The sequence below is a fragment of the Opisthorchis viverrini genome, assembly GCF_000715545.1.
Source record: "Opisthorchis viverrini unplaced genomic scaffold opera_v5_333, whole genome shotgun sequence".
Taxonomy (NCBI): domain Eukaryota; kingdom Metazoa; phylum Platyhelminthes; class Trematoda; order Opisthorchiida; family Opisthorchiidae; genus Opisthorchis; species Opisthorchis viverrini.
Window position 1 is genome coordinate 59,618 of NW_008751992.1, and position 17,077 is coordinate 76,694.

The window sequence follows — 17,077 nt, forward strand, 5'->3', positions numbered from 1 at the left end:
GGGCCCAAGTGAATCTGCCAGTGTTTCTCTCTTCTCATTAGTGTTCCAGATTTGTTTATGAAAACCGATGTTTCATATAACATTCCGTAAACTCATGAAGTTATGTATGAATAGAAGCTAATTTATTGCGCTTGAGAAGGGAGATAATTGAGAAATTCTCTTATAGAAAGAACTGTTCAGGAAATCCACAATGTTCTACCATATTCTCCATTTCAGTCTTAGAAAGCGCGCCTGATATCTTTATTGATGGGTTAGAATAGCGCTTATCAAGGGTAAGTATCGAAGTGGTGAGAGGATTTCGTACTGAAAAGGGTGACGAGGATGTGCTGTCGAAATTATGCATCAGTGAACACCATTCCCTATCACCAACGTCTATCCTGTGTGACCCTTTCGATTCCAACCTGTTTCAAAAATGCACTGATTTCCTCAAGCTGATTTTGACCTTTCAATAAGTGCCGACTTGCACTATACTTTATATCTACTTAATAACCCGATCGATTCCTTGACCTCCACAAATACCGACAGAATTTCGTCCTAGGCACATGTTGGATGTCCGGTGATCTTATCGTATCTAATTCTTTCATCGTCGGAAGTAACCCACTTTGACAATATATCCGAAGTTGGAAAGCCAAAAAGTCCAAGGATTTCCAATTTTCTAAGGGCCTGGTAGCGATGTGAACGTCGCGAAGAATTGAACGATCACATCTAAAAATGGTAGTTGCAGCAGAAACGGATTAGATGAGAGTCTTTTGATGTTAATGAAAATATAGATTGGAAATACTCTTGTACTGAATTGACGGTTCATTTATTCAGTTTCATATTCCGTCACTAGCATTTTTCAGAAACACCTTATTTCTATTACACCGAGTCCAAATAAGTCAGCTGACTTACAACATTGTTCTTTGACGTCTTTCCAGACACTAAGAATCTGCACTATGTAGGCTGCCAAAATTAGTTAAACTCTGATAGAGTCCAACTAACATGATAAATAAAAGCGACCAAAAGGTCAATATAGAACCGCAGTATGGTTTTCAGCCTCTATCTGCAGCAGTTTGGTGTTGCCAACCCGTGGTCCCCGCCGCTAAGTTACATTAGTTACATTACATTTCAATAAAAAAGATACCCTGACTTCCTACAGCCGGTCGAAAGTTGACAGTAAAACTGGGGACGACGTGGATAACATGGTTGATCCTCACTGTGCGTCGGAGTGGCCCGTCGTACTCAGCGGTAAGCAATCTCTAAAAGCAGGTCTCTTAGTACGCTGAGCCATGCTTGAAAATCTGAGTTTTAATTACTGCAAATTCTCCGGCGTTAGGAGTTCAAAACTTTGTCCGTTTAAATTAATTTCCTAATGGCACTGCTTAAGTGAACTGTAGGCTCAAACATGATAATGAACGCAAATGCATGTTTTATTTGTCACGACTCAACAGGATACTGGTGGCTCACCCATCACCAACTATGTCGTGGAGAAACAAGACACAAAGACCGGTGAGTGGAGTACCGTGAGCGCATTTGTTCGGAGTCCGGTTTACGATGTGACTGGTTTGGATGAAGGTCACATGTATCGATTCAGAGTTCGTGCAGCAAACGAGTATGGTGTGAGTGAACCCCTGGATGGAGAAAAGTCCATCGTTGCAGAGAATCCCTTCAGTAAGTTTACTTTTGCATCCACACGTCCATTACATGAATCTTGGCTTTGTAAAGGTTTAGTGATTGGAACTGGGCGGCTTTGGTGTGTTTTGAACCGAGTTTGTGTTCTCTATTAACTGGTCGATTCCCGCAACACTTCAGTGCACTCACTCATTTTCCCTATCTAACAAAAGCTCCCCTCCTGCCGACTTTATCAATTTATCAGAAGGTAGAATGCAGGCACCCGAAGAATAGCTGAACAATCTAAAAATTTCGGTCCTTTTCCTCCTTCAGACGCTGCCTGGAAGGGTTCCGGCTAGCCATGATGTTCAAGCGCCATTTTTAGCCATAACGATTTCCTTCGATGTTCCCTCTTGCCACTGAATAATGTGTCTAACCTGTCTGGATGATCCCAGGACTCCCATGTAATGCTGTCAATCTTGAAATGTACATTAAGTTGTGGACACTCATGTGGTCGGTTAGGTATCATGGTCAAAGTGGCCAACAACTCAGTATTGGTGGGTTAAAACACTCAAACATCGCTCACTTTTGTGGCTGTTAATTCAGCTGTATTAACGTAGATCCTTAGATGACAAATTCAGTAGAAGTGGAGATTGATCCCACCATAGACAAAGTGAAGATCGTTCAGCTCAATCAGCAACAGTTTATGGGTCATTGAACTACTATTTTTAACAGTGTGATGCGCCTGAAAATTTCACGGTATTGTCAGAAACCGTGGATTATCCAAGATTCCGGCAACACAGCCCTGATATTTTAGAGGTGGTTGTTCAGTCCCAAAAAGCAACTCGATCTCTTTTCCACAGTGATGGTTGATGACGAACAGCATATGGTCGTGGGCTCTGACGCATTAAAAGTTAAAGGAGCACACAAACGTGATGAGCATTCAAAAGAACTCTGACGCTGTTAATCCGTGAAATGGGGGGGAGTTAGCACTAGTATGCTGGTAGCACTCAGATCACTAGAGAGTTATCGAAACGATAGTTTGGTGATGCCACTCAGATTGGCTGTATTGTAGAAAGCATATTTTGAATGGCACCATGTGTGCAATAGCCATAATAACATGCAGTAGATTTCCCTGTCTGTCACTCAAGTTGTGTGATGATGTGATAGGATTTTATTGTAAGTAGGTTCTGCTTGATCACGTTATCGTATGATGTGAAAAATCTATTTTCGGACCGACTATTCAGTAGCTTCCGTCCTTGCGATAACTTGATTATTTTCATAATCCGAACTCGCAGAAAAGCTAGGTGCGAGTGATTCAGGCCAGTTTAACCCAAGTTTTAATCTTGACTTACTGCTACGAAGTGGAAACTAGTCCTCTTTCTGTTGAACTGAGCCCCACCAAAGGTATACCAAGGGATCTACATTCCATATCGTGGAGTAAATTTACTCGTTTCCTTATAGGGTGATCTAATACGTCAGCAACTGGATTCATTCATTTGTCACAGAAAACTTGGGTATTGATCACCCTCAGAACGGAAACCTTTGTGCCTAAATAGGCCTGTTTGATCAGTCCCACAGTAGTCTGTATTAAAGGCGACTCTCTTTTCGACAAGCGGACTAAAATCCGTGTGTGCAAATGAAATGCTAGCTTTTGGTTCGAATCTATTGTATTGGTACGCAAATAATTTCGAATGGCTAGTTGCATTGTCTTACTTTCAATGGCAGTACTTGTGTATACAGGTTGACTAATACGGATGAATGCTCTGTTCCACAGCTGTTCCTGGAGCTCCCGGTAACTTATCGGCGACCGACGTTGAAGCCAATGAAGTCACACTGGAATGGGCCAAGCCACGTTCTGACGGTGGAAGACGAATCACAGGTTATGTGGTCGAATACAAACCAGCAAGTTCGGATGACTGGCGACAGGCGCCGGGTGGCTTGGTGAAAGGTCTGAAAACCACAGGTAAATATCTTTTTCAGTCTATGGTACTCTCCTTGAACCCCATATTTTACAGTTTCTCATCAAAGTCATTAAATATGGCTGTCGTTTTTTTTTCAGTTGACGGTCTCCGAAAGGGCGAGAAATATCAGTTCCGTGTGGCAGCAAAGAACGAGGCAGGTGTTGGTGAATTCTGTTACACTTCGAGGCCGATTGAGTGCAAACCCAAGTTCAGTAAGTGACATTCTGACAGACTAAACATTTTTCGGGTAATATGGAATATCTGTATGCCCGTAAAAACAGAACCGGAAAAGTGATTAACGTAATACGAGTGTTTCTAAGATGGTGTTTTTAATTGGTGTACGGTTTGAGCATAAGTGACCCTAAGCCCATGAAAAAGCCTGCCAATGGCACACCTCAGGTACACGCATTCAGCTGTTCTTGTGAACCGACCACTTTCAGGGCGGATTGATCCTCTGACCATTTTGGTCAGCCCGCTCAAACTCCTGCATGAGACTGCAGCCGCACATTGCTATCAGGAACTGGTTTCATGAACTACTCCACATATTCTTGCTAAGAGGTTAGTAGCTATGACAACTGTCAGTGGCAGTCCTCAGAATACTCAGTGCCGCGACGGAGGAAAAAGCAAAAATTAGTCAGGAAAACAGCAAATATGACTGAACTAGATTTAGGTGTATGAAACTTATCTGCTCATTATCTCTAAGGCCGCTATAACCGGTCAGATTGTACTGACTCGAATAATTGGACATATGACGCGAAACCGAGGAAATGTGAATTGTTATGGAGCGCTACCCCTTGATGATTTCTAGAGGGTAAGGGAGAATAAGTTGAGTGCAAGCAAGTTTTCAGTATGCCGGTGTGGATTCTTTCATTCACCTCTTGTCCTAGTGATATCTGGATGACAGAAGTACCAAAAGTGAATCCTTATCATGCTTTACGGATTATCATGGCTGATGACGAGGAACGTGGTCGCCGTTTGCTTACGCAGCACATCGCATCAAGAACAAAAACGACATTAATCGAAAGACGCCAAAACTGAGTTTGGAGGTCTTTGAACCAAACGGAGTCCAATGGTTAATTCGATCATATCCAGAACCTGTTTCAAAATGTCTCTTAATGAGTTTAAAGTCCGAGCGGTGACGCTACGGTGGATGCACCATACACGTGCATGAAGTGTGTAAATGCAATTTTTATCTCACTGAAGTGCCTGGAGCTGGGATCTACATAAAAGTAGTGGCTGTCAAGTGGGATAAGTGGGGAGTTAAGAGATAACAACGAAGCAAAATGGTAGGTGTCAGCCGTCGCAAGTTTTCGTTTATCAGCCCTGTTATATGCAGCGAATAAGATGACCCCGCTGACGTTATCACATGGCATAAAGGTATCTGTGCCTACAAATTTCATGGTGCATAAAGGTATCTGTGCCTACAAATTTCACGGTTGCATGTAGCTGAGATACTACTATGGAACCCAAACCCAAACGTGAGAATGATTAGGGTCCTCAATCAAGGTTTTTGGCTCAAAAGCCTGGCTTCAATGCAACGGTGGTCAACTTGAGACTACTCAGGTGGCCTACATTTCAAGCAACAAACTAACACATTTGTTCCAGGCCTTAACTTTGTAAGCAAGGTGACTGTGTTTCAGACCTCTTTTCACTGACCAACCTGATAGGACAGACTCTGTAGATGCTATAAAAACATCCTTCAGTACAACTGAAGGCCTGATAGGACAGACTCTGTAGATGCTATATAAACATCCTTCAGTACAACTGAATGGGTTACTGAGGTAAGAAAACCGTATTACTACCTGAGGACCAGCCTCCTTGCGAGGACATTGCGCGTTTCTCACGTTCATATCACGAATAAGTCCAAATTTTTAGAAAAGGATTTAGCTACTGCTGGTTAGATAAGCAAGTGCACAAAAATTTAAACCGAATTGTAGGAAATGGAGTCGACTGTGTTATGTGCAACTGGATTCCCACTCGATGTGTTGTTTATTGTGATGAGTTAGCCGGAACTACAGGCTACTTTACATCACCACTTATTGTTTGGCTTGTGGAATCTGAGCAATGTACAAAAGACGATCGATGGTTTGGTAATTATTTTACTTGAACTTACAAAAGCGGAGCGAATGTGCCGTTCTCTCTGGGTAGCCCACATGATAACAAAGCCCAGAGAGGCGATTTAGTCTGTTCGACTTGTCCAAACAGAATAGCACCGCCCTGTGTTTAACCAGTTTTTTGTGTGACTGTTCAACAGAGTTTTGCCTGTGGCTGTTAGTATATTTTCAGGCCCCCAACTCGATGTTTACTCGGTCTGAAAAATGCTACAAAACAAATACACTTATATACTTATACTTATTTTTCCATTGCCTATCCAGCTACCGCGGACAGTCCGGGAACTCCAGTGGTGGAAGATGTTGGGAAAAACCACGTGGATCTAACCTGGACCAAGCCGGCCAAAGACGGTGGAGCCCGTATCACAGGATATCTGGTAGAGAAGCGCAAAAAGTTCGGTGCTGATTGGGAGCCGGCCACTGCGGATGGGCAGCCAGTAAGTGGCACGCAAGCTCATCTGGACAATTTGGAGGAGAACGCGGAATATGAATTCCGAGTGCGCGCCGTTAACGCTGCTGGGCCTGGCGAACCTAGTCAACCCACGGAAATCGTCAAAGTGCGACCCAAAAGAGGTATGTCCAACCTGTCTTGTCCCCGCAACACATCATGTGTGTCATTGCTGGCTGAATCACTGAAGGCCTAGTAACTGAATCCCATTTTAATTATCAGAAACCCAAGTTCAGTAAGTGACATTCTGACAGACTAAACATTTTTCGGGTAATATGGAATATCTGTATGCCCGTAAAAACAGAACCGGAAAAGTGATTAACGTAATACGAGTGTTTCTAAGATGGTGTTTTTAATTGTTGTACGGTTTGAGCATAAGTGACCCTAAGCCCACGAAAAAGCCTGCCAATGGCACACCTCAGGTACACGCATTCAGCTGTTCTTGTGAACCGACCACTTTCAGGGCGGATTGATCCTCTGACCATTTTGGTCAGCCCGCTCAAACTCCTGCAGGAGACTGCAGCCGCACATTGCTATCAGGAACTGGTTTCATGAACTACTCCACATATTCTTGCTAAGAGGTTAGTAGCTATGACAACTGTCAGTGGCAGTCCTCAGAATACTCAGTGCCGCGACGGAGGAAAAAGCAAAAATTAGTCAGGAAAACAGCAAATATGACTGAACTAGATTTAGGTGTATGAAACTTATCTGCTCATTATCTCTAAGGCCGCTATAACCGGTCAGATTGTACTGACTCGAATAATTGGACATATGACGCGAAACCGAGGAAATGTGAATTGTTATGGAGCGCTACCCCTTGATGATTTCTAGAGGGTAAGGGAGAATAAGTTGAGTGCAAGCAAGTTTTCAGTATGCCGGTGTGGATTCTTTCATTCACCTCTTGTCCTAGTGATATCTGGATGACAGAAGTACCAAAAGTGAATCCTTATCATGCTTTACGGATTATCATGGCTGATGACGAGGAACGTGGTCGCCGTTTGCTTACGCAGCACATCGCATCAAGAACAAAAACGACATTAATCGAAAGACGCCAAAACTGAGTTTGGAGGTCTTTGAACCAAACGGAGTCCAATGGTTAATTCGATCATATCCAGAACCTGTTTCAAAATGTCTCTTAATGAGTTTAAAGTCCGAGCGGTGACGCTACGGTGGATGCACCATACACGTGCATGAAGTGTGTAAATGCAATTTTTATCTCACTGAAGTGCCTGGAGCTGGGATCTACATAAAAGTAGTGGCTGTCAAGTGGGATAAGTGGGGAGTTAAGAGATAACAACGAAGCAAAATGGTAGGTGTCAGCCGTCGCAAGTTTTCGTTTATCAGCCCTGTTATATGCAGCGAATAAGATGACCCCGCTGACGTTATCACATGGCATAAAGGTATCTGTGCCTACAAATTTCACGGTTGCATGTAGCTGAGATACTACTATGGAACCCAAACCCAAACGTGAGAATGATTAGGGTCCTCAATCAAGGTTTTTGGCTCAAAAGCCTGGCTTCAATGCAACGGTGGTCAACTTGAGACTACTCAGGTGGCCTACATTTCAAGCAACAAACTAACACATTTGTTCCAGGCCTTAACTTTGTAAGCAAGGTGACTGTGTTTCAGACCTCTTTTCACTGACCAACCTGATAGGACAGACTCTGTAGATGCTATATAAACATCCTTCAGTACAACTGAATGGGTTACTGAGGTAAGAAAACCGTATTACTACCTGAGGACCAGCCTCCTTGCGAGGACATTGCGTCTCACTCACGTTCATATCACGAATAAGTCCAAATTTTTAGAAAAGGATTTAGCTACTGCTGGTTAGATAAGCAAGTGCACAAAAAAACCGAATTGTACTACCTGAGGACCAGCCTCCTTGCGAGGACATTGCGCGTTTCTCACGTTCATATCACGAATAAGTCCAAATTTTTAGAAAAGGATTTAGCTACTGCTGGTTAGATAAGCAAGTGCACAAAAATTTAAACCGAATTGTAGGAAATGGAGTCGACTGTGTTATGTGCAGCTGGATTCCCACTCGATGTGTTGTTTATTGTGATGAGTTAGCCGGAACTACAGGCTACTTTACATCACCACTTATTGTTTGGCTTGTGGAATCTGAGCAATGTACAAAAGACGATCGATGGTTTGGTAATTATTTTACTTGAACTTACAAAAGCGGAGCGAATGTGCCGTTCTCTCTGGGTAGCCCACATGATAACAAAGCCCAGAGAGGCGATTTAGTCTGTTCGACTTGTCCAAACAGAATAGCACCGCCCTGTGTTTAACCAGTTTTTTGTGTGACTGTTCAACAGAGTTTTGCCTGTGGCTGTTAGTATATTTTCAGGCCCCCAACTCGATGTTTACTCGGTCTGAAAAATGCTACAAAACAAACACACTTATATACTTATACTTATTTTTCCATTGCCTATCCAGCTACCGCGGACAGTCCGGGAACTCCAGTGGTGGAAGATGTTGGGAAAAACCACGTGGATCTAACCTGGACCAAGCCGGCCAAAGACGGTGGAGCCCGTATCACAGGATATCTGGTAGAGAAGCGCAAAAAGTTCGGTGCTGATTGGGAGCCGGCCACTGCGGATGGGCAGCCAGTAAGTGGCACGCAAGCTCATCTGGACAATTTGGAGGAGAACGCGGAATATGAATTCCGAGTGCGCGCCGTTAACGCTGCTGGGCCTGGCGAACCTAGTCAACCCACGGAAATCGTCAAAGTGCGACCCAAAAGAGGTATGTCCAACCTGTCTTGTCCCCGCAACACATCATGTGTGTCATTGCTGGCTGAATCACTGAAGGCCTAGTAACTGAATCCCATTTTAATTATCAGCGATTTATTCAGACGTAGTCATTAGTAAATTTCGTATCTGTTCAATTCCGCATAATAACATTTGTGTCAGTTGACTATTTCCCACCGATTCGATAGAGGACTGTTATTATTCTATATGCATGCAAAGAAAAAAGTGAATTCATAGTGACCATTCATGTATTTAAGTTGTGTGGGTGCTGTTCTGAATGAGCAGCTGTTCGTATGACGTGAGGACTGGAGTGTAGCTAGTGCTCAGACCCATTGTCATCCCAGTGTATGTGCAGTTTCCTAACTACTAACCATAGAAGGCTCAGAATACGATGCTCGAAGCTGTAAATGGCCTCTTATTACTCTTGCCTATACCTGTCTAGGACAGTCTTTCTGATTCAAGCTCACCGCTAAGTACAACATAGTTGGCCTGCTCTACGTTTTCCCGGAAATCCGCATAAGCTTTGACACATCCTGGTATCATCTCATTCACCGCATCTTCTTCGAGTATTATGGCAACCGCATACCAGAAGAGTGCTGCTTTAAAATGCCTTTATTGGGATATATTCAGATATTTCGAAAGTGGTATTAAACTACTTAGCACAAATTTTGGTGACTTCTAATCTGTGACTGGATGGTTCATTTCTGGGGGTCATGTCGTCGATTCAGTGTGAGATACACGTGTGTTGTCTTTTCCAGATAAACCCAAACCACCTGAGGATCTGGAAGTCACGGACTTATTTGCGGACAATTGCAAGCTGGTTTGGAAACCACCCGAGTTTGATGGGGGTTGTCCAATTACAGGTGCGTTCTCTCTTCTGCCATGGGCGTTGCAACCAAACATAGCAATTCCTGTCATGTAAAACTCTACTGAAAAGAGATCATTTACTAGAGAGGCGGTCCAGCTGAGAAGTGACCAAATGCCCTTTTTCAATGTTTTTAGTCTTTATTGGAATGATTGCCATATACAGTATGTATGAGATACAACAGTTGTGAGGAAGACGTCTCACTATATGCTAAACCATTCATGGAAAAAAGTATGTAGGCAGTTCGCCACTAGTACGCATGTCAGTGTGCCTTGCACTTCCCTAGGGTTGGAACATGCCTGGTATATTTCTGCTTAGCTAATTCAAATAAGGTGTTCTGTGACACAATTACAATTACAATTACAGGTGGATATCAGCCGATCCTTCCAACCGAGGCTATGGTACGCTTACTGATGTGCTTCATATTTGCACAACTGGCGAATTTGGCGTGAAACGCAACCTATCCACCTGCATTGATAAACATGAGAACCATATTCATTATTACTTTGAACGGTGGTTACTGAGTTGGTTTCATGAAGTTTGAGTCCCCTTGTGGAGGGACTGTCATTTTGGTCGTTATCTTACTAGTTCCGTTCGCTTTCAGACTGTTTTTGGTGAGAATCTTGCTATGGCGTATACATCTGTTAGCCTACCATTCAGGGATTGCCAGATGAGCTGGGCAGCACTTTGAACTTCCGTACGGAGTTTCGCGGAACCCCGTTCTTAGGTCCAATAAGGTGGGTGATGTGTGGACTTGGAGTCTTGCCACGATACGACTCCGAGTGCTAAAGTGCAGTTAGGTAGCACATCGAAAAGCGTACATTTACTTGACTTAGAACGATCGAATAAAATGATCCACGGTCGTGTTTGTTTTCAAGCGCACAATCTAAGATTGTGAGCCATCTGATGTAATTAGGTCACAGAAGATCGTGAATGAAATGACCAAATAAAGTGAACACAATGATCATAAGGTTGACGGAAACTCGGGGACTGCGCCTACCTGATGAGCCCCAAGAAAGGCGAAACCGGTCGTGGGCTGTCGAAGAGTTTTCAGCAACCTTATGAGTAGTTTCCTTTATGACAATGATACATATTTAAATCATTGTGGAAACCTGCAGAAAATTTGTATGTACTCGCCATTAATCATCCCTGTGTGTTTATGTGCCGAAGTTAATTCGGCGACTTACTCAGAAATAGTAATCTTCTTAAGAAGGGTATATCTGTGCAGGTGTCTCTCCTTAAAGAGCTCACAACAACGCCCTCCCTCAGACAGTGTTTATCTTATCAGCCCCCCTCCCCCAAGTGAATCTGAGTGACCCTTTTACCGGTAGTGATCTATTTGTTAAGTGGCCGACGTTCACGCTGTGACGTGCTACGCAGGAACACACTTCTAGCAACCACCTTATCTGTCTTACCATCAACCGACAGTGCCTCATGATCACTTTTTTCATAGGTCCCCTAATTTGCTATGGTCATAATAGAAATAACGGGTCTTGCTCTTATTACATCCGATTTTTGCGTTGACTTTCATGGTAATGTCATGTGTCGGCTACAAAACTGATGCAATAAAAGCTGACGGTGATTGGTGGTTGTTATATCTGCTGATTCGCCGGCCTGTGGTATCTGCTGCCGACCCGCTCCAGTGCCCAGTGTCGGAGAGAAAAAGGCTCACGGAAAGGAACGCAACAGCTATATTCCAACAAAGTGGTTGCGAGAGCGCGAGTGCGTGCGAGCGCGAAAAGTACAACGGCCTCAAGCTTTTTATTGGAAGTGCACTGTCTGAACTTAGTCCAATGCTGACGCACACGGTCTGGCTGCGACGTGCTGCGGGGCGTTGTCTGACCTTGATCAACGCTGACTCGCGCTGTCTGGGTTTGATACAAGGCTGTGACGTGCTGCATAGTGAGGGGGCGTTGTCTGTCTGTTCAACACCAGGAGCTGAGAGTCTCGGTAGATTCCGGGCATTCGGTGGTTGCTTTCAGGATGCTGACCTTCCTGATAGTGGTTCTCTCATTTCTCCATTAAATTAGGGATGCAACGTGTCCTCCGCATCTTACGCGCGCTTCATTGAGTTTATACTGTCCACATCCTACTGTTTTGCAGATATGGTTTCAGGCTAAATCTTCCGAATCCCGATATTCTGCATGCACCAGATACTTGTCTAGTCAGAGTTCAATCCATTTACAGTGTACAAGCAAGAGATAGTCCTATGTTTCCTTTGTCCTCCACATTTGTTGTCCCTTAACTGTCACTCTCATTTATTAAATTCCCCTATTTCTGTTTGCTGCTGTAGATTACGTGGTGGAGAAATGCGATGCGCTTACCGGGGCCTGGGAACGCGTTCCCACCAGTGTTGTCGGAACCAGTTGCCCTGTACGCGGCCTGGTCGAGGGGAAACGGTATCGGTTCCGTGTCTCCGCAGTCAACATGATGGGTGCCAGTGAACCATGTGAAACGAATAGTGCGATCACCGCAAAGAATCCGTTCGGTACGTTTAGACAGCCGCTGTTTCCTTGGCGTTTTTGTAACGTTTGTCTTGGAAAGCTTAGGTCTAATAATGTGTTGAAGGAGGAACTACGAAGACTCGGAGTGTAGGATGTTGACGTCACGACTTTCGTCTTGTTATCCATAACATCAAAGATGAACCATTTCCACTTGTTTAGAAAAACGGTGGAACGGATTATGCGGATCATTCACAGTCTAACGATAATTTCGTAGAAAATGCTGGTCTCAGGGGGTTGTTTGTATATGGTTCTATTGGTAAGTTTCGTGAGTTACGCAAACCCAAGTGAAGCACACATAATGGTGGTCCTCTGTAGTTCAGGTTTGGTGGAAGCCACCAAGGGCTGAATGCGGGTAAGGGGACTGGATATTGCTGGAAATTAAACCAAAACTAAGGTTTTGTATGGCCCACTAACTTCTCTGGAAAGACTTTCTGAAGCGATTGACCAAAACTGTCCCCTTCTGTAAGAAATATTTTCGATTGGACCAACTTGTAGTTGTCGCAGCTCGGGTGGTCTCTGAGAGAGACGGAAAGAGAGGTAAAATTCCAATGTCCTAGCAAGTGTTTTTTTAAAGAAATATCACTTTAACTATGATCAATCTTAGGACCGAGATCTACAGTCTTATTATATCTAAGTTTGTCAGATAACCGTCATACAGCAATCGGGCCATATAGACATATCTCAAACAGCACAATCAATGTGGACATACTGAAGCCATTTTATTCGTCAGTTTGTTTGAACTGCTTGTTCACCAGGACGCGGTCGTTTCTGTGGAGCTGATAAATGCAAGCCGTTTTGGATTAGATTATTGGATTAGATTACGTTCGTTTCTGAAGCATTAGCCAGTGTTGATGTATCTCCATGCCATGTGTTCTGTATTTGATCATCCACATGGAGAAAAATATGACTAACCATAAATCAATTGGCTTTGAAAAATAGACTGCCCGTGATCAGTAGCTAACTTAAATGCAGCCCTCATGTAGTGTCTCTCAGGGACCAAGAAATTGAACCTAAAGTATCCTGTCAGTATAGTAATATTCGCTGGTAACATGAACAGACTATGGAAGCTTCCAATTTAGATTTCCTCCTGTAGGTGAAGTCAGTTTCTGTCGGAAAGTTGAGAACAACTGTATGACTGTTTCATTCTTACTGGGAATCATCAGTAGTATGCATCTCGCGAATCTTCAGGAAGATTCTAAACCTCAACCTCCAGGCTATTAATTCTTTTGTTGACAAAACTACTTATCAGGCCGTTCAAAACCTATCGGCAGGTCTCTTCCTTCCCATGACTCATAGGTATTCCGTTACCAATAAGTTAAGTCGCAGATAAGCACAGAACTCCGCTTACAAACAATTTGGCGTTCAATACTAGAACTTCCATAACTAGAACTTCTCTGGGACCACTTCGGTTGAACCTTTGTACGTTTTTCTCCTGAAGTTGAGTGCTTTCGTGTTTCATGCGTCTGAGCAAAATAGGGTCTAACCACAACGGCTCGAGGCTTGCACGACCAGTCCTGCCCTGCCTTCGGCTTTCAGAGGCGAGCGTATTGATCGAACGATGGGGCGGTTCGCTGGCCTGGTGCTGTTGCTAAACTCGGTAAACCATCGATAATGGGCTTGCAACACGGCGAGACGATCGTCCAATCTTCTTGCTCCCAGCCCACCGTGATATGATTTGGGTGACTGCGCGACTGTAGATGCTCACCTTCCCCAGTGAAATTATTCCGTTGAATCCATACCAAAGGAGGAAGCAGTGGATTCTAGATTCACTCCAATTAGAGCTCATCGGCCGTGCATAGCTTTGGCCTTGCCGGGATTTCAGCTCCCAATAGCTGATGACAACCCAGTTACCGTCTTGACTGTGTCGGTCGCTTGATTCGCCTCCCAGAACTTCCAAGTCAGATAGCGCTACGGGGCCTTGGAACCTGATTCGGCAGCTTAGCGACCCTGACAGGGTCCAATGCATGTGTGTTCGCGTACCATCAGCAGAGGAGGTAGTCTAAGGTGCAGTAAATTTGTCTTTGAATTCGCTTGAGTGACGGAAATCCGAATCTGACTGCCCTGAATACCTGCGAAGAACGGTTCCAAATTCGTCCTTGGTATCTAAAAACACGTTTAGACTGTGGGAGAGGCATCATGATAAGGAATTGAACATCTCTTTCCCAAGTTTACACGTCCTAACACGTTTTATGTTGTCTCTCTCTCGCTCTCAGACCTTCCACTGTTATTCGATTCTGGTGGTCATATTTCACATCTGCATTCCGTTAACAAAGCAAATCCTCTTTTTGGAGGATTCAGAACCAATACTTTTTTAAAAAGCCACCATTGGGTGATCGAGTTCGCTTCATATACGGAAGAACTGGATCCAACCAGAATTGGTTTTTTATCGACTTTGATATCCCACGTGTCTCACTCTGCTGAGCCAGAGGATTTTGTCAGGTGACAGTCCTTTTCGGGGTAGGCAGTCAGGTGACACAGATCTATACTCCCAGTCTACTTCTAAAGTTTTAACAGATTCACACCCAGTAAAAGTGACTGATCAGCCAGCGAACAAGGCTACTTCATTCGATCCAGCCCAAGGACGGACTGACAGGAATGGCTCACACAATTTTGCGCTATCATGAGTGGATGTTGTTGTATCCTGGGTGGCCGTCTAGTTGTTAGGCCTGCAGTGAGCCCGCCAGACTACGCGATAAGGAGACAGAGGACAGGGGGTACGGCTGTATTGTCAGGACAAAACATACAGAGCTTCTGTGCAAATATATAGGATGGCTAAATGGCCAAATATGGTCGTTCACTTGTTCGTTCTGTACAGCCAATGGTGGTGTTCCGGTCGTGAACAATTTCAGCCCCACTCTACAGGTCTTATTTTGCTGAGCCGTGTTTGGTGGGCTCCGCCAACGCACCTGCTTTCTGGACGTGTCGTACGGATGGTGACCTTGGGGTTGCGTTACTCTCTACACATTACTTTTCCCATGTCTGGGCGCGTCCTGACAGATGCACACCGGTATCGTGTTCATAGTGAAAATATCTTAACAAACGGAAAAATTCTCCATGTTTAACACTATTGGCAATCAGGTGAACAAAACTTATGATCCAGCTTTGTTTGATGCCGTAAGGAAGAGTCACTTATCATGAAAACGGCTGTTTCATCGGTCATTGTTCGAAGTGCTGTTAACAGTTCCTGATTCTGAACCACTCAGTAGTCTTGGGTACGATATAGCTGTGTAACGAATTTCGCGGTCCATAGAATCACACATCAGTTCCTCTGATTATCTTTTCAGGAACACTAAGACGACAAACAGTGATGACCAAATGACAAAGGATTAGCGAACGAGTGGATAATTAAGACCGTCCGACAACAAACAGACAGCACAATTAAGTGCTGTATGGATCGAAACAGCCTCAGACTAAACCTTAAGTTTATTCAGAATTATGAATTGTAGGACGTGCGCTCGGTTTTGCAATTATGACCTAAGGGACTATGGCTAAATGGATGCCGCAGAGAGCATTAGGTGATTACAGACAACGAATTTCGTATTCGTGCAACTGGGTTCTTCACAATGTCCGTTCGGAAGTTTGAACGATTACAACAATCAGGTGAAAACGGTGACCTTCAGCTAGGGATTTGGTCATGCTTGTCAACTGTCTCCCACGGAAAATCGCGACTTGTAAAGTTACGAACGAATATATTCAATAATATCCTGGGGTTTGTTATTACTTGTCTGAGAACCACACAGGTTGACCTGCAATTGACGAGCGTCTACGGGCCGGTGTATCGACCAGGTGTGTCAGTCATCTTACTTAACGTGTTTCGGGCGTTGTTTGACCTACCACAGTTGGGAGTGCAGTCGGTCTGTGATTACCTCCCTCTCTCTCTCTCTCCATGTTGTCCTAGCGGTCAAGGGCAGTTATCGGTTGGAAATAGACGAGTTAATTTCTTGACTGAGTCCCAATCGTTTTAGGCCCATTTTAAAGCTGTATGATAATGCGATTGAAGCTGTAACGATCATGCTTTGGTATGCAGATTACTGGGCATTGAAGGTAACACATGATTAATGGATCTCCTAGCTCCCCGCGTTTCAACCTCCCTACTCTCAGCGTCATCGTCATGCTTTTCATTGAGCAGGGACGAAACTTACGATTAACATTACCTCTTCCAATTACGCTTTTTCATCGTTGTATCTGTTTATTACAGTACAGTACAAACTATACTGCTCTCAGGACCGATGGGTTTTGATCGGCAAAATCTACACACCCTATTATTCTCTGAGTCGTGTTGGATGGGCGAAGATTGAAAGATCGAGCCTTTTCTGTATTTTCGTTTGCGTTGTGTGTGCTTTGGACCACATTCAAGATTTCTCAAACACTCATTCCTTCTATATCAAACTGAAACCGATGTATTGTGAGTACCCAAACTGGAGTGATCTCTGGCCCGTTATGGAAGTCAAACGAATACTCCCTAATGCCACTGATATCAACTGTTGATCCATAAGGCAGGACTGTAGCGAATCGAAGTGAACTCAGTTGAATATTTGTCATGTGAGACAACGTTCAAGGTGACTAAGGTGATAGAGCGCTCGCCCGATATGCTAGAGGTCACCGTTTTGCTTCAAAAGCTTGGTCTTTTTCTTTACATTATGTAGGTGTCGGTCCGTTTTCAGCATTCATACTTCAGTTGAATGTTTGTTTTCCCAGATGGTCACTATTAATACGGACTTTTAATCAAAATTGCATTATCAACGGGTATCACTTGTGAACTACTCGTGTTGAAGGTGACTCCTACAGATCTGTTCCCCAGTAAACATGTGATTGATGGTTTCGTCACAGATGATGGTT

At 43.9% G+C, this 17,077-nt stretch overlaps 1 protein-coding gene across 1 annotated transcript in view; it reads left to right on the forward strand.

Moving 5' to 3' along the window:
* The window catches only part of T265_15051 (hypothetical protein), a gene marked incomplete at both ends in the record, with an annotated part of 181,555 nt that overhangs the window by 53,276 nt on the left and 111,202 nt on the right, over nt 1-17,077 (forward strand). The window contains 7 exons of the mRNA XM_009176385.1: nt 1,431-1,650; nt 3,368-3,556; nt 3,653-3,766; nt 5,930-6,238; nt 8,556-8,864; nt 9,628-9,732; nt 12,028-12,222. Coding sequence (XP_009174649.1) covers nt 1,431-1,650; nt 3,368-3,556; nt 3,653-3,766; nt 5,930-6,238; nt 8,556-8,864; nt 9,628-9,732; nt 12,028-12,222 — 1,441 coding nt within the window. The remainder of the gene's footprint in view (nt 1-1,430; nt 1,651-3,367; nt 3,557-3,652; nt 3,767-5,929; nt 6,239-8,555; nt 8,865-9,627; nt 9,733-12,027; nt 12,223-17,077) is intronic.